General features: G+C 38.3%; 2 protein-coding genes across 5 annotated transcripts in view; both read left to right on the top strand.

Annotated features, from left to right (window-relative positions):
* The first annotated feature begins 1,942 nt into the window (after positions 1-1,942).
* On the top strand, positions 1,943-12,855 carry mag (myelin associated glycoprotein). Of its 4 annotated transcripts, XM_013264851.3 has the most exons (11): positions 1,943-2,048; positions 2,745-2,820; positions 2,927-3,295; positions 3,403-3,699; positions 4,625-4,882; positions 5,888-6,148; positions 6,410-6,718; positions 8,234-8,333; positions 8,949-9,045; positions 9,321-9,374; positions 9,691-12,855. In XM_013264851.3, the coding sequence occupies exons 2-11, from the start codon at positions 2,775-2,777 to the stop codon at positions 9,847-9,849; spliced, it is 1,950 nt and encodes a 649-aa protein (XP_013120305.1). In that variant the 5' UTR covers positions 1,943-2,048; positions 2,745-2,774; the 3' UTR covers positions 9,850-12,855. The 4 variants fall into 4 exon arrangements, with proteins under 4 accessions (XP_013120305.1, XP_013120306.1, XP_013120308.1 ...); XM_013264852.3 differs by lacking the exon at positions 9,321-9,374; XM_013264854.3 differs by lacking the exon at positions 8,949-9,045 and having other exon boundaries at positions 9,691-9,832.
* Positions 12,856-19,719: 6,864 nt separating this feature from the next.
* The window catches only part of LOC109194338 (sialic acid-binding Ig-like lectin 11), a 42,534-nt gene continuing 34,923 nt past the window's right edge, over positions 19,720-27,330 (top strand). Inside the window, exons 1-6 of the mRNA XM_025911850.1 lie at positions 19,720-19,884; positions 20,083-20,136; positions 20,288-20,354; positions 20,426-20,496; positions 20,775-21,095; positions 26,493-26,750. Of these exons, the coding sequence (XP_025767635.1) occupies positions 19,752-19,884; positions 20,083-20,136; positions 20,288-20,354; positions 20,426-20,496; positions 20,775-21,095; positions 26,493-26,750 (904 nt within the window). The 5' untranslated portion in view covers positions 19,720-19,751. The remainder of the gene's footprint in view (positions 19,885-20,082; positions 20,137-20,287; positions 20,355-20,425; positions 20,497-20,774; positions 21,096-26,492; positions 26,751-27,330) is intronic.

Genomic DNA, 27,330 nt, shown 5'->3' with positions numbered 1-27,330 from the left:
GACACCATTGGGATTACATTTACCAGGTGGCCAAAAAATCAAATTCAAATGATTATGCTAGTTTACCAGAAATGAAAAATGATTAAATATTTGGTAACAACTTCATGATAATACTGTGTTCACAACCTGGGTCCACTGCTTCCAGGTGCCCAAAATAACCAGACATGGTAGGTTTAAAGATCACAAGCAAATTTAAAAATAAATGTAAAAATAAAATGACATCCTCATGCTCCTAGGAATTTGTGACTGTGACTGACTAGTTATTGGACTGCATGATAAGTGGCACATCCAGTGCTTCTTTCAGTGTAAAATCAACTGAATTTTCCCTTCTCTCTAACAACAAGGCTAATATTGGTCAAGGATTCTCTGGGGGATGTTGGGATGTGTTAATCACGAAGCTCTAAAGCACAATCCACTCTCAGACCCGCCATCTGCACACACCGGCTGCTGCATCATGAGGCTGAAATCCGCTGCTTCTCCTTCTACAGGCATTTATTCTACGTCCAAACTAACAGTCATCATACTGGTGTACATCTCATTTGTATGCCACATTTAGACAAATAGATTTCTTTAGGAATAAGAAAACAACTGTGAACTCAAAGTAAATAATACAAATATAATAGCATTATATTGCACTTTGGATTGTAAATGAGTGAATTATGATAATTTCAGAGTACATTGCAAGCATATGAAAACTCCAGGCTTATGAGAAACTGGCTTTTTATCATCTCAGAGAGGAGCAATATGCAGATATTATGGTGCATAATTTAATGTAAAAGCCTCAATATGGGGGTCAGAGCACATGCCACTTTTACTGCATGGCATCTTCCTTCCCCATCTACTGTGCATCTCAACAGCGTACTGGAAAATAAAGGCAAACATATCTAAAGATAACAGCGAAATAGTCCACCAAGCCTTTATTAACATGTGTTATTGCAGGTCAACATGACTATTTCAGGCGAATTAGAAAGGGTAAGATTCCGTAATATGAGCTTTTTCTTGCAGTCCATTTCCTTTTTTTGAGTTTGGTTGCTGTTTGGTGGTAAATTTAAGGACAAAGCATTTTTTATTACCTTCTGAGCACCACAGTTATGGGATGTATATTTAAATTCTGACCCCAGTTCTCTTGAAATGGCCATGATTTTATTAGGATATCAAACCTCAGCTATTTTTGCATTTACAGTGCAGGTATTGCCAATAAAATAAAATGACAGATTGAATTTAATAAATTATTAAATATAATAATAATGATAATAATAGTAATAATGATAATAATAATAATAATGATGTATACTTTATTGATCCCCGTGGGGAAATTACTCTCTCTGCATTTGGCCCATTCACTCAGTGAAGCAGTGGGAGCAGTGTGTAGGGACGGTACCTTGCTCAGGGGTACCACAGGTTAGCTGTTCAGTGGTACTTTAATATTATTCATTAGAGCTCATAATAGATGTGATTAAAATTTATATGGACTGATTTGTTTCAACCTGAGGGTTGACATTCCAGACTATATAGTGAGCAAGGGAAGTAAACAACACAAACAGCTTGATTCTTCTGTGGGAATGTGCTTTTGTTTCTCACTTTTTCATTATCTCACTTGTTTTCATACGCTTTTATAAGTGAATATTGTTTACTCTGATTGATTTGTAGTACAGCACAGAAAGTACCAGTAATCCACTAATGACATGATGTGTGGTGACTGGAGTTTGGCTTTGTGTCAAGGCTCAGGAAACAGTGAGAGCCATTCACTGAATCGGCTTACGTATGGCAACCATAATGAGAGTGACTCTACTGAGGGGGAGCAAACAGGTGCTGACTGATGCTGTGTTTGTGTGACTTACTATTGGTCTGTGCAAGCGAGGGGGCTGCGAGTGCTGTAATCGCCTGGCAATGCTGATGTCACTGGTATTTTCTTTCTTTCTCTCTTTCTTTCTTTCCACAGAGAAGAAGGCTGTCAAGCTGTCTGGGTGTGAGTGAACACCCTCTAGTGGAACTGCTGAAGATTTGTTCTCAGACGTTCCATTCGTTTTAACCATCCGCATTTCAAGGTAAAACCACAGTAGTTCAAAACAGTAAGACCTATTTTTACTTCTTGTATACGAGGTGCTTTTTCTTTCTAAGAATGTTCACACCACAACCCAGTCTGATAAAAAGCCGAAACTCTCCCGATGAGCAGTTTCCCACTTGTGACTGAGCCTTTGCAAGCAGCACTAGCTGCACTTAATATACATATTCATAGACATAGCTCAAGTTAGTGTTAGCTCCACATCTTTTAAATTTAGGACATGACAAAAAGGACATTGACATTATTATTTTTTTCTTTAGTATTCATAGTATAGTAAGAAGGAATGTATTATCTTATTGGATGTCAATGACACTTTTCAGTCCGTATACTGTAATGCGTGGTCCATGTTGCACACTAAATATCTCAGAAATGTCATGTCATGTTTTGTGCCAGACAAAAAAAGTAAAATCTGTAGGACATTGATACAATTGATACTCTGATCTTTGTTTTTCTTTGTTTTACTGAAAAGTTCCACATTGGGGTTTTTGATAGAGGATTGCTATGATATACTATAAAAGCAAGAAACTGTGAAACATTAAGAACATCTTGAATTTGTTTCTTAGAGGTCTGTGCGGCATGTGAGTCATGCAGCAGCATCATTGGTGGAAACGTGATATTTGTGTGTATGTATGTGTGTATGTTTTTCTGTTGATGACTGACAGCATGGTGTCTGTTTCAGAGGTCTATGGTCCAGCATTGAGCAGAGACCATGTGGTGTTTAGAGCTGCTCCTACCACTGCTGTTGTTCATCAATGGTAATAAATTCCTTTACTTCTATATTTTCATGATGGTAGACAGGTAGTATTCCTATCTGTATCTTGTATGTTGAAGAGTCCACTGAGCCTCTGTCTCTTCCCCCAGATGCCAGTTGCCAGTGGAATGTTTGGTTACCTCGGGATATCTCAGCCATGACAAACTCCTGTGTGGTCATCCCCTGCACGTTTATGTATCCGTCTGGAATAAGGCCGAACCGTGGCATTCATGGTATCTGGTATTTTGGGCAGCCCTACCCACAACTCTTCCCTCCTGTAGTCTTCAAATCACGTACAGACGTTGTGCATGAGAGCTACAAGGGCCGAACCAAGCTGCTGGGAGATCTGCACCAGAGGAATTGCACTCTGCTCATCAACAACATTGGCACCGAGCACTCGGGGAGATACTACTTTCGTGCAGACCTCGGTGGAGCCAACATCTATACATACCCCGATTTCACTGAGCTCAAGGTTCTGGGTAAGTGACTGATGACAGGATGATAGGAAGCCGTTTTATAGTTGAAAATTTATAGCTATTAAAAATGCCATAACAATCATATTTTTCCTTTATATTTCTGTCTCCAGATCAGCCCAACATCGATGTACCAGAGGAGATTGTTAGTGACGAGAGCTTGGAGCTTACATGCTATGCTCCTGATAACTGCCCAGACATGACTCCAGAAATCAAGTGGATGTACACAGACTACCTGCCCGACCCAGAATTCAGCCCTGACCTCGTGGAAGATAGCAACACAGCAGTCCTCTCCAACACCCTCACCTTCACACCCAGGCCCATGCACAATGGGCAGCTTCTAGGTTGCAGGGTCTATTACCCCAACACCACACTAGTCTACGAGAGGTACATCTCTCTAGACGTCAAGTGTAAGTAAAAAAATAAAAACATCAAACTGAAAGACTGAAAAGCATTGCACTATGTCAGTATGGTTTCAAACGGGATGTTGAGCCTGACAGTTTGCAGTGAAGTGAGTTGAAGTGGATCTTTTTCTCAGAGATCTCAAACTCAAGCATATCTTTATGTCAGAAAGTTGATTCTGGATTCAGCTTTCTGGGATTCCCTTACCTGGCTGATTGAACATGCATTAAGATATATCTGTATGGTTTAGAAAAAAATAACCAAAGAGCCTAAAATGAATTGTTAGTGAACACGGAGACATAGTACAGCTGATTTCAAAGGTGCTGAGATAGTATTTATGTAGTCACTGAAGATGACAAGAAAACAATAGCCTACGACTTTTTTTTCATCTAAATCTCATGTACCGAATGACCTCAGATCAAGACAGCATTTCTTTGCAGTTTCTGTTCTGTTCCTGTTGTGATAGATGAATAAACCTTCTCAACACTGACAAATCTGAAGTAGCAGTAATCCCAATAATATGAAACAGTACAAAATATTCCAGTTTAAATTACCATAGTGTGAACTCTTATTATAAATGATTGTTCACTTCACTTTCATTTTGCGCAAAACCGATCTAAACGTTGCTGAACCACTTCAGCTAACTGCTGACTAAAATTGTCACTAGCATGGTTGAAAACAATATCTGGTGCTTGTACAGTATTTAGTACAAAACATCAATCTGCATTTTTCACTTTTATTTTGACATAATTTACTTTGAAGTCCCCTCAAGTTAAAGAGCTAAGCTTCAGTCTTTATTTGATGTAAATTTGTCGATTTGTGGTTCTTTTATTGAAAAGATTAAATCATTTTTTAGGAGCCAGTTATTCTGTGACTTGCAGACATCATCCGAGTTCTTGGAAAATAAATTCCCTGTTACATTTTTCCTGGCAGATGCGCCACGCTCTGTGTGGGTGAATGCCTCTTCAGAGGTGATGGAAGGCAGCTCTGTGACGCTGCACTGTGAGGTAGACAGTAACCCTCCTGCCAGGATCGCCTGGATGTTCGGAGACCAAGAGCTGCTGTGGGACACAGCATCCAATGTTTCCCTCACGCTAGATGATGTGACACCTGCAAATGAGGGAATTTATACCTGTGTTGGGGACAATGGCTATGGCATCATGAACACCTCACTCTACCTGGCTGTAAAGTGTAAGTTTTTGAGATAACAAATGACTCCCGACCCCAGCATTTGTAAGCATAAGTGAAAATCTTTTGAATGTCAACCTCCCGTGTGGATTCATAATACAGTTCATTTAAACAGGACTCACAACAAGAAGTTATAGATGCTCAATGATTTCCAAACCATTCCCACTTTACTGAGAACATTTCACTTAATAACCACCATTAGGCAATGGCACAACAATAAAATGTCCTGGGAAATCAATGTATCTGGTTGATACAGCTTAAATGTTCTTTTTGTTTCAGTACAAACATTGGGTGAGACAAGGCAAAAATTTTGATATCACAATGTTTCAGCCAGTTCAACTTGCACTGCAATACTGCAGTGAATGAATGTACTAAAAAAACCTGCTCAAAATCTGTATTGCATATTTTTAGATATATCAAAATAACAAAAAGATCAATCATAGTCATGAACCTGTAGTCATGGCTCTACGGCTTCACACTGTTTTACAGTGAGCTTTAGGTCACTGTGAGTCCAAAAGAAAAAAAAAAGATATTGTGGGTTTTATTTAATTCTGTGCCTTTGAAATGAAGGACGACCTTGTGTAAGAATGATGAGATAGAGGTTTTCTTATATGAATAGTAAACATAACAAATTCATTTTCTCTTCGCCTTTCTCTTCGCGGGCGATCGTGGCTCAAGAGTTGGGAGTTCGCCTTGTAATCGGAAGGTTGCCGGTTCGAGCCCCGGCTCGGACAGTCTCGGTCGTTGTGTCCTTGGGCAAGACACTTCACCCGTTGCCTACTGGTGGTGGTCAGAGGGGCCGGTGCGGTGGCGCCAGTGTCCGGCAGCCTCGCCTCTGTCAGTGCGCCCCAGGGTGGCTGTGGCTACAACGTAGCTTGCCATCACCAGTGTGTGAATGTGTGTGTGAATGGGTGAATGACTGGATATGTAAAGCGCTTTGGGGTCCTTAGGGACTAGAAAGTGCTATATAAATACAGGCCATTTACCATTTACCATTCGTTGTTGCAGATCCTCCCCATGAGCCTGTGGTAAATGGCTCCATTACAGTAGTAGAGGGTACCACTCTGGCCCTGCACTGCAGCACACAGGGAAGCCCAGCACCCACCCTCACCTGGCTGAAGGATGGGCAACTGGTGGGCACCATCACTGCGGATGAGCTGTCGGTGCTGACGATTGTGGAAATCACACCGCAGGGAGATGGACAGTACCGCTGTCTGGCAGAGAATGAGCATGGGCGAGCCAGCAGCTCCCTCAACATCACTGTCGAGTGTGAGTGCGTCACTTTCCTGTAATATATTTTTAAAGGGTCTAAAACTAAGTCAAAGAATAAAGCATGATGGCAGCAAGAGATACGTGTGTCTAATCTTCCAATGCACGGTAATGTGCTAACTGTATGGAGAATTGCACTTTGTAGAACTCCACAAAACTTCTTCTTTCCTTTGAGTAAAAACGTACTTTAAATGAAATTTGTTAATGTTACTAGTCATCAACAGCTATCTAATGTAATCATCTCTTGCCCTCCTTCATTAGATGCCCCTGTGCTCCTGGAGGAGTCAAAGTGCACAGTGGTGAGGGAAGGTGTCCAGTGTGTCTGCATGGCCACAGGGAACCCTGAACCCACTATCGAGTTCTACCTGCCTGACCTGAACATCACCATCAACGAAACAGACGGCCGGTACAACTTCTACACGCACACAGACGGGCACACGTCCACAGGAATGATCAAGCTACGGGAGAAAGGCGAACGGGTCGACAACGGCAGCCCTGCTGTCAATGTCCACTGCAGCATCTCCAATGCATATGGAAGAGAGAGCATACTTCTGGAGCTGCAGCAAGAGAGTGAGTAGACAACTTTACTTAGTATTTAGTTTTGACACTAAGTATTGTTGGATTGTGTCACTATTATCACATCCTATTTAAATTGATATGACACTACAATAAAGCTTTTAATACATGTCAGATGATATTTTCTGACATTTATCGATACTTTATGCGTAAGCAATGCCTGGTTATGACTATTTCCTCTTATGTGTCATGAAGCTTAAGGCATGGAAATTTTTGTGCTTTTCTACTAATTACAATAAACTTAAGCACCGTAGTTAATTTTCAATCAATTCCACTTACATTGACCCATTTCCATAAATTAAATGTTTATTGATTTGCTACAGAAAATGGATCCGAACAAAAAAAGCACAGTTTTCTCCTATTTGATTAGCAGTTAAAAATTCCACAATGGTCAGCAGTTTAAAAAATCAAGTCTCTTTTCTTCTTTTTATATTTTCTTTTATACCTAAATCCTCTATACTATGCTATAAATACTTACGACATCCACTGCCCACTTTATTAGGTATAAATAATACAAGGTTGGACCACCTTTTGTCTTCAGACCAGCATTAATTCCAGGAGGTGCTGGAGATATTCCTCAGTTTTGCTCCATACTGACACGATAGCATCTCTCATGAAACCTGTTTTAGATGATTTGAGCTTTGTGACATTATCCTGCTAGAAGCAGCCATCACAAGATGAGTACACTGTTCTCACATAGGAATGAACATGGTCAGCAACAATACTCAGGTAGGCTGTGGCATTTAAACAATGTTCAGGAACTCAAAGTGTGCCAAGAATATATCCCCCACACCATCGCACCACCGCCACAGCCTGAACTGCTGACAGGGCAGATTCTGATCATAACATCCAAATGCCTTAGCAGAAATTGAGACTCATCAGACCAGACATTTTTTCCAGTCTTCTTTGTGTATTGTAACCTCAGTCGTGTTTCTAGCTGATTGTGTGTTCTTGTGCTGCTGTAGTCTATCTTCTTCAAGATGTTCAAAGGTGCTCTTCTACCTTGGTTGTAATGAGTGTTTTTTTTAGTTATTGTTAACTTCCTATCGGCACAAAGCAGCCTGACTATCACACTCTGACATCTAGCATCAACAACACATCGTTTTTTCAGAGAATTGCTACTCACTGGATAATTTCTTTTCTTTTCTGACCTTTCTCTGTAAACCTTAAACATGGTTGTGTGGGAAAATCCCCATAGGTCAGGACTTTCTGAAATACTCGGAGTCACTGAAATACAAAATCACCTTTCTTCCCCATTCTGATGCTTGGTTTGAACTCGAGCAAGCTGACTCGACCATGTCTACATTGTCTTAAACTCACTGAATTGCTGTCATGTGATTGGCTGTTTAGACATCTGTGTAATGAGCAGTTGAACAAGTGTACCTAAAAGAGCTGCCAGTGAGTGTATATGGTTTGTTTGCTTGGTGGAAAGTTTCTCCATGTGTTACTCAATGAAGTTTACAGTAATTCACTCCGCTTCATTTTTGTTTTTACCACCTCTATTTTCAGAAAAGTACATGATGGCAGTTATAGTCGGCACCATTGGAGGAGTGGCAGTCATAGCCTTCATCATTGCAGCAGTTAGATATGTTGGTCACAACAACAAGAAGTGAGTATAAATGACAAACTAATGGAGAAGCCGTTGCGAGGCAGGAGTAGTCAATTTCCTTACTAAGCATTTTCTGAAATCCAAGGAAACACTTAAGCCTAGTCATCCATTCTAAAACACATCGTTGCACACTGTATACGAGTGAATGTGGGACTGATGTGGACGCGAGAATTATTTCTCCTGAGCAATTTCAGTTCATTTGCAGCGACAAGTCCTTGTTGAAATCCTTGGAGATCTACACTGGCTGCCTTGTGGAGTTGGTTAGCAAGCTGGACTAACCTTATATTTTGCAGGCACGATTCCCTGCTCTGACACTGCTTCTGTATCCTTGACCTGCTATGCTAAATACAACTTGGGTAGCCCTCTTAACCAAAGTGCTTTATTTTTGCCTCAAGGCATATCTGGACCACCAAATTTGCAAGCTTTCTCTGGCCCTGAAGTGGGTATGATCTCAGCGACTAAACCCATAAAATAACCACGTCACTCACAGCCACGGTTGGCCTCCAGCATAACCTTACAGAGCTTGTTGTTTTAAAATGGATGCCCAGGCTTGGCGTGTCGCCCTGCGTTAGTGGCAGTCGAGACCGAGTCTGATTATGTGACTCCGTCCCCCAGAGAGAATGGCAACCCTAGGCAGGACGTGGTCCTGGAGAACCCAGCTTTGTACTACAGCGCAGTCAAGAAGGACAAACAAAATCTGAGGAAGAAAGTGGTGAGACATGTTGATGTCAATGATTATGATTATGATGGAGGATGGGTTGGATTACCATTCTCAGATTGTTTGGGGTTAAAGTTTTGTGTAATGAAAAAGTCGTACAGTCATGATAAGACCCCGTGTTAACCTCTGAAATGAGGTACCAGAAAGAATCTGTCCCACTAGCAGTCTAGTAGCTCCAACCATGACCTTTCCAAACACTGTTTTTCTCTTGCTTTCATCGCTTCTCTGCGTTTTTCTGTGTGTTTTTCTCTCCCCTAACTCTTGCACAGCTTAAGACAGAGCTGTTGGGCTCAAAGTTTAACTCCATTCTAGAGGAGACTACGGTAAGGTTCCCCTACAAATCCCCATTAAAACCAAAAAACCAAAAAACACAAGCCTCAGTGACAGATGCATCTCCTCGCATATCAGCTTCTGTGTTCTGTACACTGCCGTTTGTTTCCAATACTGCCTTCTGCATGGCTGCCTCATTGCTAACACAAACTGCCAGTCTAACAGGAAACATCTCAGACTCCCTCTCAGTATGTCGACCAGTAATCACTAACATCTTTTCTTTAGTGTCTATCGCGCTCTTCTGCAATCTGAGGTGTCACTGGCACCTTGCCACTGATTTTTGCCGCTAAACGGTGTTTCTGTTTGCAGGGAGAAGACGGGGATTTTCAATCTGTGGGCTCTATGGCAGGACTGGAGAGGCAAGAGCTGAATTACGCTTCCCTGGAGTTTATCGGGGCAAGGTCCAGGGAGGGGGCCTCAGGGAGGAGGGATGACGGCAGCAACTACACAGAAATCAAAGCCAAATGAATCGCGATCCTTCCCTGATCCCTCGGCTATGCGAGATGCAGTGGCAGCCCTATATTACACACATCATCTGCCCCGTAAACTGTGTAATAACCCCACCTCTTCTCCTGGATTTTACTCTGCATACGACTCTTTTGTTCCCCCCTCATTTTATCAAATTTATCACATGTAATCTTCTGCTCTGTGGCAGTTTCCGCCACTATGGACTGCCCCTCCTCCATGGGATCCCCCGTCACATACCACCATTAGGAAAAACTGGTATTTCTGGTGGTTTTGAGCAACACCAACTGGACAATGTAAAACACATGTTAATTTCAAGCCTAGTTCAAGTTGCAGTACATTGTCTCTACACACAGCGTTAAACGGTGGCCATATTTTTATTCTTTTCTCCATTTGATTGCTGTTGTGTCTGTCTCACTGTTTGCTCTCCATCTTTTAACTGTCACTGTGTCTGCTGCCAGTCGAAGCATCAGGGCAAGGAGTAACTGCTTTTTGTTGTCTTATCTTTATGTGTGTCTATGTCCTGAGAGCGAACCCTCTCCTCTCTTGTTATGTCCTAAGAAGATAACTGTCAGAAGTGAGAAAAGGAGATGCCTTTAGATTCTACATAATTGTATTTAATGTGTGCTGTGACACAGTAGCCTCTCGTTTTCACTGGAAAAAGTCACCATCACTTCTGATAGTAAGTTTGTAAATTTAAGCGACACACTTTCCAGTTCTGAAAAAGATCAAACCTTGATTCTGGCCAAGAATGGCTCGAGCTCTGAGGGGGTTTCTTCCACTGTGGCAGAAGCAAAGTGTCTCATTTTCTACTTCTTCTCCACAATGCACGTGTGTCTTCACAATTATTCGAGTCAACTAGAAAATACAGACCTAAAGCACAACATACTTGCTTGTGAGTGGCCAAAGTGTTATCTCCTATAGACAATGTGTGTATGTATGAATGGGTGTGTGTATTCAAATTGTGCTGAAAGATCACTAGACACCGATTTCTGGGGTCTTTGGGAAGTTTCAGCATCGCCTCACTAGAGGTCGGTGCTTTGTTCTCACAGGATTGCGTCAAATGTTTGAATGGCAAAAGGTCATGCTGGCAAGCCATCTGGTTGTGCTACTCAATGACATTTGATGAACCTGTGGTGTATTATTAAAGGTCACTAATAGTCTAACTTGATAATGATGGTGTCAATAATATATTAATTTGATGTATATTGATGGTGAAAGGGATTCTAGTTTGTACAGTAAACATCCTGCATGATTCTTTTGCCAGCAGGTACACATTCAAGTATTGAACAGCAGTGAAAAGCCAGACTGACAAATGAAAAGCAGTTTTGTCATACGTCACTCAGCCACTCTGACTGAACACTGTCTTAATAGAAGGTTAGAAAACAGTTCCCAACCTCTGACTACATGAATCTACATGAAGTTAAATCAAAGGCTGTGTTTTCTGTATTGTTTCCATTAATCATTAAGGGAGTACTTAGTATTTTAGCATTGCTTATCCATTGAATGTATTAACTCACAAGAGACAGGGTTTTTTTCTCTTTTTTTAAATAAATGGTCAAATTCACAGGAACCACGATGTCCAGAGTTTGGTCCATGGTACTGATTTAGTTCCAATTACAGAGTCGTAAGTTACCCTTAATGCGAGCAATAGCTTAATGGAAGCAATCTTTACCTTTGAAGCACCATGCCTCAGATTTTCTGAAGCTAGTTGAGAACATTGTATTGTGTAGCTTTTTAGTTAGTACAGACCAAACCTCATAACTGATCTAAACAAACCAAGAAGCCTACTACCTGTCAGTTTACACCATGTCTTATAGACTGGCACACACACTGTAGCCATAACTCCCTATACCCTATCATTTTGCATAAGAAACTATAGATATTGATTGTAATTTTGTTTTAAATAGGTATTTATTGTACTTCAGATTGATTTTAACAATGTAACACAGAATAGCAAATATGCAATTTTTAATGTACATTGTTAAAGTGTCAAGTCAAGTGGAAAACAAAAGAAAAAAAAATGGAGAAATAATCTCTTCGTGAAGATTAAGATTTCTTTGGATATAAATATTATGACTAAAGCTTTATAAAATCCTATTATGAAATTTGGTTTGGTTTGTTTGGCTGTCTCATTTAAAATGATGGATTAAGTTGACTGAAGTTTTATGTGAGCTGTGTTTAAATGGTTTCATAATAAAAATCCAGTAAAGGCCTCAAACTACAGTAATTTTGTACAGGTACAGACATCTCTAGAGGGGAAAGGCATTGTGAAACAAAGAATGATACATTATAAGGAGCACTTCAGTTTTAACTGTTAAACTGAACTGAACCCAAATGAATCTCTCTGTCAAAATGAATAAACCATGATGATGAAACTTCAGATTACGTCTGGTTTTAACTACAAGTGAAAGACCTGACATTTTTCTAACTGGATGCTCTTCGGTTCTGGTAATAATATGCAGGTATAATTTTTACCTGTAGCTTTATGATGAGAAACGAGACAATTTTTTATTAAATTTCACTGATTAAGACTTTTAATCAATGCTGGCCTTTTATTAAGACACTGTTCTCTTAAATTATAGATGAAGGGTTCCAAATATGCAAGCTAGCATTCCTAAATTGCCTGCCTGCACAGTCATTAACCATTCACTGTCTCCGATCTCCTCATATTCTTATTTATTTATTTATTTATTTTTAAAGCAGAAATATCACATGTGTCTTACCTAATCTTTGCCACAGCGTGCTGTAAAGAAAATGTGTATGTCCAGTACTTTGTGGTGATCATAATAATTATTATAGTTTTTGTTTCTACATTTATGATTGGCAAAATAATTTAGATCAGGGTTTGCAGTCTCTGCAAATACGCACTGTTGTAATGACTGTAGGTTTGTCACCAATGATGTAGTTTGCTTGCTCTTTTATGTTTAAAAAAGTCCTTGATGCCTCAAGCAAATTCACTTGTCTTCAGTTTCCTGCAAATACAAATAAAACAAAGACAACACCGTATGGAAACAGCTGTTTATTGATAGAAAACAACTAGTTTCTGTCTGTTTATTATTCTGTTTTGGTGTTCTGAAATGCAAAACTGTATGTCACATATTGGTTTTATTTCTCTGATTAAGTTCTTTTAATGGCTAAAGAACTTTTGAAAATGAAAGAAACAAAACATGATCATACCCCACAAGTCACGATTGTGTGTCACAAACAATCTATACACAGATAGAGTCGAATACATTAAGCCTCCAGTGCTCATCCAGCCTGCAAGCGTGGTGTTTTGTTAATGTTTTAATCTGGAAACACACGATCCATTACTGCTTCTGTTCAGCCATTTAGTGGCTTGATAACATTAGAAGCAGATGCATCGGGGGTGGGACTTGGCACACAGATAATCTCAAGTATGTGTTATAATTGCATACTTTTCCCAACTTCTGCCAAGCATTTGTGCCCAAAGAAGATTTTATTTTCAGTCTCAATATTAAAAGGTGGCTATGTCTATACTGTATCACCAGGTTAAAAGAAATTGCGAACCATCTTCCAGTAGTGTGGAGATCTTGTTGCTTGGGCACAAAATACAACTAATCCTGAAATACTATTTCCTAAGTTTGCATTTTTGGTTGGTTTGCTGTACTTTTCCACCTCTCTATAGCAATAAAAAGACTTGCTGTTGGTGCTAATTATGTCTAGCATCTGCAAAATATAGGCTCCATGCAAAATAGTGCACTAGAACTGGCACTGCTGGATGTTTCAGAGCTGGTTTTTTTGCAATAATTTGGAGACAGCTGGCTGAAATTTTCAAGAAGGAGGCAAAGATGAGTATATATATATATATATATATTTTTTTTTTTTTCTTCATGAATTCATGTTGAAATTACAGCGACCCACTGGTTCCAGTAAAAGGTTTCTCAAACATGCATGTCTAGAAAGAATAGCAAGGGGAGGAAGACCTGACCTTCCATTTTAAATCCATCCAGCTAATTCCCACCTACGGGTCTGGCATTAAAAGAAGCAAACCTGTCTCAAAGACTATCAGTGTGTGGCAGGATAGGCATAAGCAAATGATGAACGGGCATGTTTTTCAGCAATATAATAATACTGACATTACTGCAGAAGGGATCACAGGGTAATTAATTTTAGCGACAATACTGTGGTTCGAAAAAGAAACCAGTATGATATAACCAAACATCAAAGTCTAGATCACATTTAAAATTAAAGATTGCATCAGATGAAAAGAACAGGACTCCTGGAGCAATAATGTAATTAATGGAAGCTGTTCAAAGAAAACTGAAAAAGGAAACTAAAGGAAGCAAGAGGGCAAGCCAGTCAACATGTTTGAACCCCCCCTCGAAACAATAACAACTATGGGATACATTCATACAAATACACTGAATTATTTTTGTAAACATGGTGATTCTTCTGAGTGTAATTGTATCACTGATTGTAAAAATCTGTCTGGTATAGTATTACTTGACACAAACTGATTCAAGTACTGTAGCCAAGGGTTTTTGAACAAACATTTTTAATATTAACAAAAAGCACAAACCTCAAAACTGCAACCTACAAACCTCTGCCAAGGCAGCTCACTTGCTGGAGAGTATTCACTTTTAAGGAAATAGTGGTGTAATTTGTATATGAAAATATGTATGAATATGTAATGCATAATATGTATTGATTTGCAAGTAACTGGACATGAAAACTGCAGTATGTTTCTAACTCAGGCAGCACGGTGGCATGGTGATTAGGACTGTTGCCGCACAGCAAGAAGGTCCTGAGTTCAATTCAACCATCAGGCTGGGGTCTTTCTGTGTGGAGTTTGCATGTTCTCCCCGTGTTTGCGTGGCCTGTGACAGACTGGCGACCTGTCCAGGGTGTACCCTGCCTCTCGCCCTATGACAGCTGGGATAGGCGACCCTGAAAAGGATAAGCGGAAGTGAATGGATGGATGTTTCTAACTCACCAGGGAGCTCATTTTCTTCATCTTTGTAAAACTTTATTCTTTAAATATAGAATACATATTGGGGTCAACTTTAAATAACAGCAAAAGTGAAATGTAAAAGTGAGATCAGAGGTGAAATTTGATAGTCATATTTAGAATTCCCATATACAAGTGTATCATTTCCTAAAAGGTTCCAATGCAAACAAAGGAAGCAGAATATTTAGCATAGTTTTAAAGATAAAATACGTTTTATGAAAGTCTGACATAATGAAACTGTGACCTTAATGAAGAAAGGGTCCAAACTAACATGATATTTAGAATTTCCATATATCAGTCTTTATATATGCCTATGTGTTGTCAATACAAATAATTGCAGCAAAAATCTGCACATAGCTCTATATAGCATTATAATCACCTTCAGATCAATCTACAGAGCTTGAAGGAAAGGTCAGAGGTCAAACATAGCATGATGTTTTCAATTTTATACGGTCATTTCTATATGTTGACAATACACACCACACCTGTAAGAGTAATAGTCTCTAACTTACAAGCCTTTTGGTCCATTTTCAACCATTTTCAATAAAATTAACCTTCAAGACCTTGGTGGATGTACATTTTAATGGATTATTAGCATGACTTCACTCTACACCCCTACAAAGTTTTATCAGAAAGCATTCAAAACTTTTCCAGCTTTATATTTACAGACAGTATGACATGCAGACACTACCACAAAATAACCTCCTTGGTGGAAGTAATACTCTGTCGCAGACATAGACATGGAGACACAACGCCCAAGGAGTCATTCCTGTTATACGTCTTGAAGTCTTGTAGACGTGGAAAATATAATCAAGGTTTAACAAGTGGGTAGGATAAGTTAGCATTAGAGTCGGTAGGGAGGAACAAATGGGGAAATAGAGAGGGAACTAAAATTACTACCAAGAAATGTGCTTGCTACATTTTTATCATGGCAGATGAGTTCAGCCCCCGCTGTTATAAGGGCAAAAGCATAACTTCACTCACTGTATTGCATTTAACAAAAGTGATTGCTATTGTAAAGAACAGACATGTAGCATGGTTTGCTATCAGGATGCTGAAACAGAAGTTAGAGTGGCTCATGTGCCCAGTAGAGGGCAGTGTCTAACTATCCAATGATAAATGTCTGACAGTTCAGCTACATTCTGTTTTCATGTTAGGTAGTATCATGTTTTCATCAACAGATTTTGAGATTTTAATCTAAATTTGGTGTCTGTTTTTATAGCAATGTCCATATAGAGATGTACATTTATAGAGAAGAGCTTCATATTGAGAGATATTTTATTATTTTTCTATCCACAACAGTTTAACAATCACAATATACTGGTGAACAGGTGTGCTTAATGTGCTGGAGTGAAAGTGTTCAGGACTACATTGGCTCTGCCTGTAATTGGACAGTATTACAATGTGGCGGCATACAAACACTCAAGACATATGGGGCAACAATATAAGCATTTCCACCATCCACATTTTAAGTAGTTTTAAAGATACAAGGTATTTTATGGAAGTTTGACTGGAAAAAGACATCACATGTTTTTTTAAAATTTGTAACATTTTAAGTACTTCTGTGACAGAAGTTGTCTCTGTTCTTATATGAATTTTTAAAATATATGATTACATGTAAAATTTATATAACAAATTTTTACTACAGGTTTTTGTAATATGGGGCAGCACTTTTGCCTCACAGCAAGAAAGTCATGAGTTTGACTTCCTCAGCTGGCCGGGGTCTTTCTGTGCGGGGTTTTCTGTCTCTCTGTGTTAGCCCTGTACAGTAAAAGGCTGGCGACCTGTACAGGGTGCACCCTACACTCTCGCCCTATGGTAGCCGCACATTAATTTTTGATGCAAAAATCACAGTTACAGGTATGAACAATCATAGCAGACAGTTAATCTACAGTAAATGTATTAGATAATTAATGTGTCTGATCTAAAAAGAGTAGGCTCAGCTAAATTACAATAATGATAATTAAGCCTCATCAAATCATAAAGAAAACTGCTATATGTGGAATGATTTTAAAATATGAAACTGTAATATTTCTGAAAATCAACCGTACAATGACAGATTTTTTTCTTTTCTTTTACTATTTTCTTTTTAATATCAGCCAAGCTCAGGCAAAGCACAAATGCAGAAGATCTTTCTGGAAGCAAGGACCTGTTTTCCCTTTGAACAGCTTTCATCACGACTATAACCTAATAACCCTGAAAGACAAATGATGAATCTGATCTCCTTTCTATATTCCTGCTATGAGGCATGAAGTGATACAATTATACTGTGATTATACTGTGATATGATCATAGTACAGTACAGACAAAACTTTCATCTACCAAGAAGTGCACATGTCTTGTCTCATGTTTGCATTTCAAAATGCTTAATGCAAGTAATAATGTGTCTACTCTGAAGCCAATATTAGTCTGTAAACTGATTATTAAGCTTCATATAAGCTTCATATTCTCCTAGATCTTAATTAAACCTCATAGTGCTTCTCCTCCAAAAACAGAGGGACACCAAACAACACTGACCTGCTCTGGTCCTAGTCTGTCTACTGGATCTAAAATCACCTGGATATGGAGAGGAGAAGGGCAGGACTGAATCTTGCGTTACAGGAAACATCACTTTTAGAGGAAGCTCTCAGTGCAGACATGTCCAGAGGTTCTGCAGTAACATCTGCAGTCAAATAGTAAATTAAGCCACCAAATTTTAAAGGTGAATATAACTGATAAGAATACTTTTTAATGTAAGTAATGTTGGTGTTTACGACCCTGTGGGGCCATCTTTAAAGACTCATAGTCAACCCTTCTCTCTCTCTCTCTCTCTCTCACACACACATGCATGCACACAAAAAATGCTTAAATATGCAGAAGTGTTTGCAAAGCGGCTGTATGCAGTTGAAATGGGGAAATGCTGAGGGAAAGGGAAGTTTCTTTTGAATTCTTTAAGGAATTCCATGTTTCTCAAGGAACCTTTTTACATTACTCTTTACTATCTTAATAGATGAAGATATAAGTATGACGTTAAAATGATATAAAAATAAGCTTCACAAGATTTTTTAGAAAAAACAAAGAAACAATGTAGCCAATGGTGAACATTTACATATATAAGATAACAACTGATATAAGATAGTAACTGTAAAGCCAGTCTGCAATATAGTGTGATAAGAAACTTCATTGCAAGAAGTAATGTAGGAAGAGATAGGAAAGAGAAGTGAGGAACACAAACTTCAGTTTATAAAGTTAGCAGACATCAGTGAAGAGAGAAAAGTGAAGAAGAAGATAAAACGGGAAACATATAAAAAGAAATGTTTCACACTATCTTTTTGAAATGGAAATGGAAATGCAAAGGCTTTTATATAGCAATGCTGATGACATTAAGAGACCATTATGCATTCATTAAATATGACAGATGACCGAAAGATGTCTTGTCGTATGGTAGGTATTTTATATATATATCAAGTATGATCTATGTAATCTGTATGACTCCCGCTGTACTGTCAAGGAAACATCCTGGGCTTTTTATTGAACAGCAAACTATCCCACAAAGAATGAAAAGGAGAAGACACATCTGTTGGTGACAGAGCTGTAAGCAACAGGTAAAAACTGATGAAGATGGTCAGACTGAGAGCTACATAAAATTTAATCACCAATAATCCAGTTATAGTTGGATAATACCTGTAAACTTGACTTAGAAATAGATTACAACTGTCAATCACCAGTCAAACTAATTGAATATAATGTTATTGGTCAGTCTCTGAACTATGGTGGAGAAGAAGACAACACTTACCTACTGAATGAGTGTAGATGAGGATGGTGCTGAGATCACATAGTTTGTTTGATTTTTCAGAGCAGTGTTTTATAAATACAACATTTAACTTACACTGTTTGACCTTTAAGGACAATGAAAATGCTATTCAGTTGAAGGCCTTGCCATAGACAATGATTAAGATCATTTTGTGCATCATGTCCACAGGTTCTGTAAATCCAGATCTGGTCCAGTGTTTTTTTAAACTTGCCTCATTAATTAAGACTGTAATACCTGATGAGATTTTTGCTATCCATTTCAAAACTTGTGCAAAATGAGTTAATACTAAAATATAATTTTATTACACAAACCTCAGAATTTTTAAATGTGGGAAAGACAGGAAATTATTTTTGATACATATAATGCAAATGATCTCATCCTGTGGAAGCAGCTTTATAGTGTCATAGTCAGTTTCTTTTTTCTCTCCCTCACACACACACACACCAAACTGTTGCATGGTTCTTACGCGAAATGTTTACCGCCTCGTAGCTCAAGCGCAAAAAAACCAAAAAACAAACAAACACATTTTCACAAATACAAAGAGCTCAGTAGTGTTAACATCAAACAGTACTGCTAAGAATAGTACAGAAGAAGTGTTGTCAACGAGGCCATCTATTGAAATAAGGAAATGGTGAGAGGGAAAGTTTTTGTTTTTAATTCTTCAATTTCTTTAATGCATTTATTTTTTATCAATTAACTTTTTTATAATGCACTTTACTATTTTAATATATGCAGATATGGACCAGCAGGAAAGCAGTTAATTAATGCCAATACAATAATGCAATACGTGTAGGATGTTGAAGTGATGTAAAAATAAAAGGTATGTACGCTTTATGTATTCTCGCTAATATTGTAGGGTCTTTATTTGACAATATAAAGACCATTGAGGTGACTGTACTTGCGATTTGGTGTTATTTAAATAAAACTGAACTCATAAAACTTTTTGAAGTAGCTGTAATAAAATGGTGTAATGACGAACTTCTGGAAATGTGATTGCAAGAATAAGCAAGAAACAGACAAGGTGAGGAAGAGAAACTTCAGTTTCAAAAGTCAGCAGATGTCAGTGAGGAGAGAAGAATAAAGACAGGAGCCTTTATCGAGTTGAGTGATGTGAACTGTTGACTTTTTCATTGTTTTAATATGTGCAAGTTTACTGCGTCTCCTGCACAAGTTATTCTCTGGAACGAGAGACTGAAGCATCGAATGCTGATGATGTTTGTTCTCATCTGGGCAACTCTGCTGTTCTCTGTGAGAGACGGCAGTGCTGACACAGGTTTACATCTTCTCCTTTATATAACCTGTATATTGTTATTTTTATGTGTGTTTGTGCTGTTTTAAATAAGTATTATAGGCAACGTAATATCTTTAATTAGATATTGTGTTTATTGGTTTACTGCTGTCAACTAAATATTTTTTGTCTTTGTATGTTTCTTAGCCTTTCCTACATTTTACCTTCCCTTTGCATTAACAGGTGCCTCAGCCTGGGGACAACAACACTGTGTTGGAAGATACTGTGTTACTCTGAGTGAGCGAGAACTAACAGCAGAGGCTGGACTCTGTGTTGTGATCCCGTGTTCTTTCACTACTGCTGATGAGTTTACACCCAAACATACAGTTTGGTACAAATGTGAAGCATCTCAACACAGTTGCAGTGATGCTGACATAATATTTCACAGCAACAAAAACACAGACAAAAAAGCTCAGCCTGGGTTTGAAGGACGAGTGTCACGTTTGGAGCCTGATGTGAGTCAAAAGAACTGCAGCATCATCATTAATGATCTGAAACAGTCTGATTCTGGATCTTATCAGCTCAGAGTTACTGGTGTACGGAATGGAAAACAAGATGGACTCACATTCAATCAGAGAGTAACTGTCTCTGTTAAAGGTATGAAAAGCTATTCCAAGAACAATCATGTAGAAAAACGATATTCAGTCTTGTACAATAACATATTTAGTATTTTTATGGCCTTAATGAAGTACTCATTTTTGGGGGGAATTGTTGACCTCTATGGTAGCTGGTAGGAACTGCAGCAGTTCCTGATAAAACTTATGTTTGCCATTAACCATTTTCACCAAATATCTTATTATCTGAGCCCAAATCCAAGTAGTTAATAAACTTTAAGAACTTCACTTGATTTCATTAATGCCCAGTATTTCCATTAGGTCTTAAACAGAAGCCCACAGTAATGATTCCCACACTGACAGAGGGACAGCAGGCCACACTGACCTGCACTGCTCCTGGTCTCTGCTCTGGATCTGTTCCTGAAATCACCTGGACATGGAGAGGAGCAGGAGGGACTGAATCTTACATTACAGGAAACAGGACAGATTTCAAGACTGAGAATCTGACTACTTTCAGACAGAGACACAGCTCAACTTTGACCTTTAACCCTTCAGCTGAACACCACAACACCAATGTCACCTGTAAAATCCACTTCACAGGTGAAACGACTACAGAAAAGACTTCAGGTTTGAATGTAAACTGTGAGTACATTGAGTTTTTTTTAATGAATTTTGCAGTATCAGCATTAGTCTTGCAAGACACTCAGAAAGTTAAAAAAAAAAACACATTTTTTTTCTTTTATGCATTTCTCATTAATGGGGAAGGAAATAAAAATCTGTGGTTAGAAGTGTAAAAGTAAAAGTTTGTGTTAAATATGTGAGACTGACTACTAAGATAAAAAAATGCAAACGTACACCTTTCTTTGTATAAAATGTAAAAAACAAACAAACAGACTTTCTTTTGAAAAAGGAACATAACAATATGAACTCCTGACAAATATTTTCGGCCAATTTAATGAAGCATTACAAAAGTTGCTGTTATGGTAAGAGCCATTTGAAGTTTTTTTGATATTCCAAAAAAACTAAATGATATTTGAAATTGTCACTAAAACTTGTGGCACTTCGCACGTTTGGCACTTTGTGTATAAGACAGAACATGTAAGATTACTTTGTAGTTAACAATGACAATGTTAGCATTAGCAGACTAATTTATTGTCAGTATCTTTATGACTGTGAAGGTTGTGATTTAACATTTAAATATTCTTACATTAAAGTGAAATGTGCTCCACAGATAAAGGGAAACCTCAGATCATTGGGAATAAAACTGTTAAAGAGGGTGATGATCTCAATCTGACCTGCAGTATTGAAAGTTTCCCTCCAGCTCTTACTGTATGGAAAAAACTTGGCTCCTATGTAAACCTGCACAATGACACTGGATCAGCTACACTTGTCATTTATAATGTGACAACAGAGCATTCAGGACAGTACATCTGTGCAGCGAAATATTTAAACACAACTGTGACATCAGAGGTCAATGTGACTGTGACTTGTAAGTAGTATTAATCTTGCATCTGATGTTCATATTTGCATTAAACTCCAATTTTGCCTTGTTTTATGAGTCTGATCATGTGTTTTCAGGGTTTTCAAAGATCCAGGATGGCTCTGGATGTGTGCTTCAGTCAGAGGTACTGACCTGTGTGTGTATCAGTGAAGGGTTTCCTTTACCTGATATCAAATGGCCGATCCTGAAGATCCACACTGAGTACTTGGTCACTACTACTGTCTTTAACCACACAGTCAACAGCACTGTCAGTCTCCCTTCAAAAAACCATGGCAACAGCACTGTTGAATGTGTGAGTAACAATGGACAAGGTAAAAAAAGAGAATATCTACTCATCCGTAAAAGCTTCCCTGAAAAACATGGTATGTGCTACAGTTTTGACCCCTACTTTCAATTTTTTTAGCACATATTTTTTGATGACCAATGTTTTTAGATGATAATGAGTTAATGTTTTGCATGTACTGTGTATAATTCAAAAAATAACACGGACATTGACGTTTTCTTAATGTTTTTTCCTTTCAGTTCTGTGCAATTATGTTCTGGGTGTTGTAGAAGTAGTTCAGTGCTGACAAGTTGTTGAGCCAACCCTTCATGGCAGTGCCATAATAGTGTAAATCATGTGATGTTATACTACATGTAATTTTGCACTTTCCTCTTCTTTCTTCCCAAACTTCAGTAACCAGCACAGAAGTTGTAGAGCATAAAGAGATGTCAGGCAATCTTAGTGTAAAACTTATTGTATCCATTGCTGCTGTATCTATCCTTGTCAATATCATCTTTATAATTTACTTTGTGCTCTTTTGGTGAGTAAGTACACCTACATTTCATGTTTTAAAGGCTCTGTTGATGCATTGGGTAGTTTTTTTAAGACCCAGTCTTTCTACTTTCTCACACAGGAACTCAAGAAAAAAGATGAAACCAAAGGAGGAAGAGCAAACATACATGTCCCTGCAGAAAACAGACGGATTATCGGAATATGATGTTATTTGCCAGTCTCTGAATTAGTAAATGTCACAGAGTGAAGATACTTACATAAAGTATAAAAGGCTCCTACTGGAAATTTAAACTGGACTGGACTCCAAATACCAACCTTAACTACAGGAACAGACATTCCATGCTTTACTTCCTGAAAAGGCTGACAACATCAACGATGCTACAGATGTTTTAATATCCAGTGGTTGCTAGCATGCTTGCCCATGCTGTGGTCTGCTGGGGGAGCAGTATCAACAAGGGGGAAGTACACTGCCTGATTACAATAATTATGTCACGGAAAATACCTCCCACTCTCTGCACATCCTATGGACATTTTGCTCTTTGACTAGTAACAGTTAACAGCAGCAAATTATTCATGTAATTTTGGCTGCTCTTTGTAATCGAACATCTTTGGTTGTTTGTTGGTTCTCAGTAACATCCAGAAGTGCTACTGAAAAGTGTGGTGGTTTCGCAAACAGTTAACCATTTTCAGCTGAAAGTGCCATCAGTGCAACAGCAGAAACTAAAGTGTTATGAGTGAATTTTTGTGCTGAACATGTCACAGATATATTTAGAAAATACATGCTAAAGCAAAAACTGCTTTTAATCTTCTTTTGGGCTTTCTGCCTTTGTTGAGAGTCTAGCAGTAAAGAGTAAACAGGGTAGGACACACAGCAAGGAGAAACAGGACTGCTTGAACCGGGGACATTGCATTCCAGCCATAAGATATATGAGTGCCTGCTAAACCAGAGAGCTAAACTTGCATCCCTCAATGCTTCAGAGGGGTGAATTTAATCCAAAATAGCTGAATCAGAGCTGTGATAACAAGCTAGTTAAAATCAGTCTTTCACCCAGTGTTACATTAAACTTACAATTGATTCATTCATGGGGTAAAATACTTTATGCTTATTCTATGCAAAGACAATATAAAAGATGGATGTAGCTACTTTGAGATCACCCAGTGGAGCGTGAAGCCTTGCTCTGAAGCCTCAGTTGTTTTTGCTGTGTTGGTGCTTTGAAGCTGATTGTGACAAGAGTAATGACCCAATGAGCACATCCAACATAATCCTTCTTCCTGAAACATGTGTAAGATTTATTTTTTATTCAGCAAATCAGTAACAAGCAGAAATCAATAACTGAGAGCATAAACTCATCAGGAAAGTGTTTAAAGAGGTCAAGTCAGACCGAAAGCTTTTTGTCCCATAAACCTCTGCAGAACGAGAAGTCATGCATCACCCCCTGGTGGCCATTTAAAAGAATGCACGTTTAAGGACTTCTACAAAGACCTGTACTGCTCCAGGTCTGTGTTCTGGATCTGTTTCTGAAATAGCCCGTATCCTACAAAAAATAGGAAGCATTACTGTTTTGAAGTCAGAGAATCAGACTGCTGTAACACAGACACACAGCTCACCTTTGACCTTTAACCTTTCAACTGAAAGTCCACATCACCAACATTACCTGTGAAATTCACAGATCCATGTGTGAAACAACTATAGAGAAATCTTTGATTCTGAATTTTGAACTTTTTACTATTTTATATTTTTTCTGTCTTGGTAAAAAAACAAAACAGTAAATTAAGGAAGCTCTGCAAGTGTAGTGCTTATGGGGGTGGTGACAAACTTACTGAAATGTTGTTGCAAGAAAAAGGAAGAAACAGAAAAGAGGAAGCGAAACTTCAGTTCCAAAAAGGCAGCAGATATCAGTGTGGAGAGAAGACTGACGAAGATCAAGACGAAACAGGTAAAATGTTTAATATATTTCAAAATATCTTTTTAAAAATTAAAATCTGAATGTAAAGGTTTTCATATTTATAGCAGTGCTGGCGATATTAAAAGATCTTATGCATTCATTAAATATGGTAGGCAATATACATATATTTATGATATGAGTGGTATTTTTACCCTGTAAGGATAATTTTTTTTCATTAATTAGTGTTTCAGAAATAGATATCACAAAGATTTTTACCATAAAGATCTTTATGGTAAATTACTACATAACTAAGCATGCGACTTTGTTTACTGAGTTGTGAGAAGATGAGTTTTCCTGTGTTTTAAGTTTTGTTTTAATTCCTTTATTCCTTTAATTTGCTTTATCATCATATTAGTTATTCTGTGGAGGGAGAGACTGAACGTGTTGAGCATCGAATATTAAGGATGTTTGTTCTCATCTGGTCAACTCTGTTTTTCTCCGTAAGAGGCAGCAATGCTGACAAAGGTTTGCATCTGCTAATTTGTAAACCTGTATTTCTGCCAATATGATTTTTCGTATATATCTGTGTGTGAAACTGTTTTCCTGACATGAATCTGGATAATAAGCATTTATTCACACTCACACATAATTTAATAGTGCCATTGCTACCTGTTGACTTGTATGCTATAAATAAATCTTTTGTTAACTGCACATATAATAAGATAAGAAATGTGAAACCTTTCATCTTTCCCTTTGCATTAACAGGTGCCTCAGCCTGGGGACGACAACACTGTAGAGGCAAAGGATACTGTGTTACTCTGAGTGAGCAAAAACTAACAGCAGAGGCTGGACTCTGTGTTGTGATCCCGTGTTCTTTCACTAATGCTGATGAGTTTACACCCAAACATATAGTTTGGTACAAATGTGAAGCATCTCAAAAATGTAGTGATGCTGAAATAATATTTCATAGCAACACACACAACAAAAAAGTTCAGTCTGCGTTTCAAGGACGAGTGTCACGTTTGGAGCCTGATGTGAGTCAAAAGAACTGCAGCATCATCATTAATGATCTCAAAGAGTCTGATTCTGGATCATATCAGCTCAGAGTTACTGGTGAACGGAATGGAAAACAAGATGGATTCACATTCAATCAGAGAGTAACTGTCTCTGTTAAAGGTATGAAAAGCTATTCCAAGAACAATCATGTAGAAAAACGATATTCAGTCTTGTACAATAACATATTTAGTATTTTTATGGTCTTAATGAAGTGTTCATTCACTCAAGGAAATTGTTAACCTCTAGCTGGTAGCTGGTAGGAACTGCAGTTCCTGATAAAACTTGTGTTTGCCATTAACCATTTCACCAAATATCTTATTATCTGAGCCCAAATCCAAGTAGTTAATAAACTTCAAGCAGTTTACTTGATTGCATTAATGCCCAGTATTTCCATTAGGTCTTAAACAGAAGCCCATAGTAATGATTCCCACACTGACAGAGGGACAGCAGGCCACACTGACCTGCACTGCTCCTGGTCTCTGCTCTGGATCTGTTCCTCAAATCACCTGGACATGGAGAGGAGCAGGAGGGACTTTACATTACAGGAAACAGGACTGATTTCAAGACTGAGAATCTGACTGATGTAACACAGAGACATGTCTCAACTTTGACCTTTAACCCTTCAGCTGAACACCACAACACCAATGTCACCTGTAAAATCCACTTCACAGGTGAAACGACTACAGAAAAGACTTTTAGATCTTAACATTTGCTTTTCCCCCCTAAAATCTATTTAACTTTACAGGATCATCTTTTCACTTGCAAGAATTTTGGAGTTATGGAAACTACATGATTGTGATTTATATGTATTTGTTTCATAGATGTGAAGGAGGTTAAGATCACTGGTGTTACAACTGTCAGGGACAGTGAGGCTCTGAATCTGACCTGCAATGTTCACAGTTTCCCTCCATCTCTGATTATTTGGTCTAAACTTGGTTCCAATGAAAAGCTTCACACTGACACTGGATCAGCCAATCTTGTCATCACCAATGTAACAGCAGGAGATGCTGGACAGTACGTCTGCACAGCTAAATATATGAACAAAACACTGCAGGACAAAGTCAACATCACAGTGATATGTGAGTACACAGCTTTGGACAGAATATATTTCTAGCAGAAACACAAGCCTACATCTGGATTTTTAAGTATACTAAAATATATTAGTTACAAAAAAGTGAGCTGAGTTAAACCATTGATTAGCGTTAATATCTACAGGTAGGATTAAAATTAGGAATGAAAAATGAAGGTGGAATGTTGGCAAAAAAGCCGTTTAAACATAACATTCAGACATTTTCATAGATGCTGATCTGAAAGTGTTGGCTTAGCCTGCGTTTGATCAACTTGCCTGTTTTACCGGAAGTCAGCACAGCTGCTGTCGCCTCGCCATCATGGTCACAGCTTTCATTTTTAATGTACTAAAGGAGTTATTACAGTTTTTCTCGATTGCTTAAACACTATAACCAGGCCTCTAAACTAAAATTTCAAAACCATAAACGCTATTGGTCAAAAAGCTCACCCATTTCCCTGAACTATAAACACTATTCCCTGCTTTGACACATGACTCAAATTTGGTGAACTGGTACTGCAAAACTCTACACACAAATCCCTACATTTTACAGTGCTTACACCATGTAGTCATGTAGAAAGCACTAGCATGCA

The sequence above is a fragment of the Oreochromis niloticus genome, linkage group LG11 (genome assembly GCF_001858045.2).
Source record: "Oreochromis niloticus isolate F11D_XX linkage group LG11, O_niloticus_UMD_NMBU, whole genome shotgun sequence".
Taxonomy (NCBI): Eukaryota; Metazoa; Chordata; class Actinopteri; order Cichliformes; family Cichlidae; genus Oreochromis; species Oreochromis niloticus.
Note: the sequence above shows the minus strand (reverse complement) of the source record. Positions and strands in the feature narration are given on the sequence as shown.

Coding starts and splice junctions, on each gene's coding strand:
- mag (XM_013264851.3), top strand. CDS start 2,775: ATGTGGTGTTTAGAGCTGCTCCTACCACTGCTGTTGTTCATCAATG. Junction 8,334..8,948: donor GTTGGTCACAACAACAAGAA/GTGAGTATAAAT, acceptor TCCGTCCCCCAG/AGAGAATGGCAACCCTAGGC. Junction 9,375..9,690: donor CCATTCTAGAGGAGACTACG/GTAAGGTTCCCC, acceptor TTCTGTTTGCAG/GGAGAAGACGGGGATTTTCA.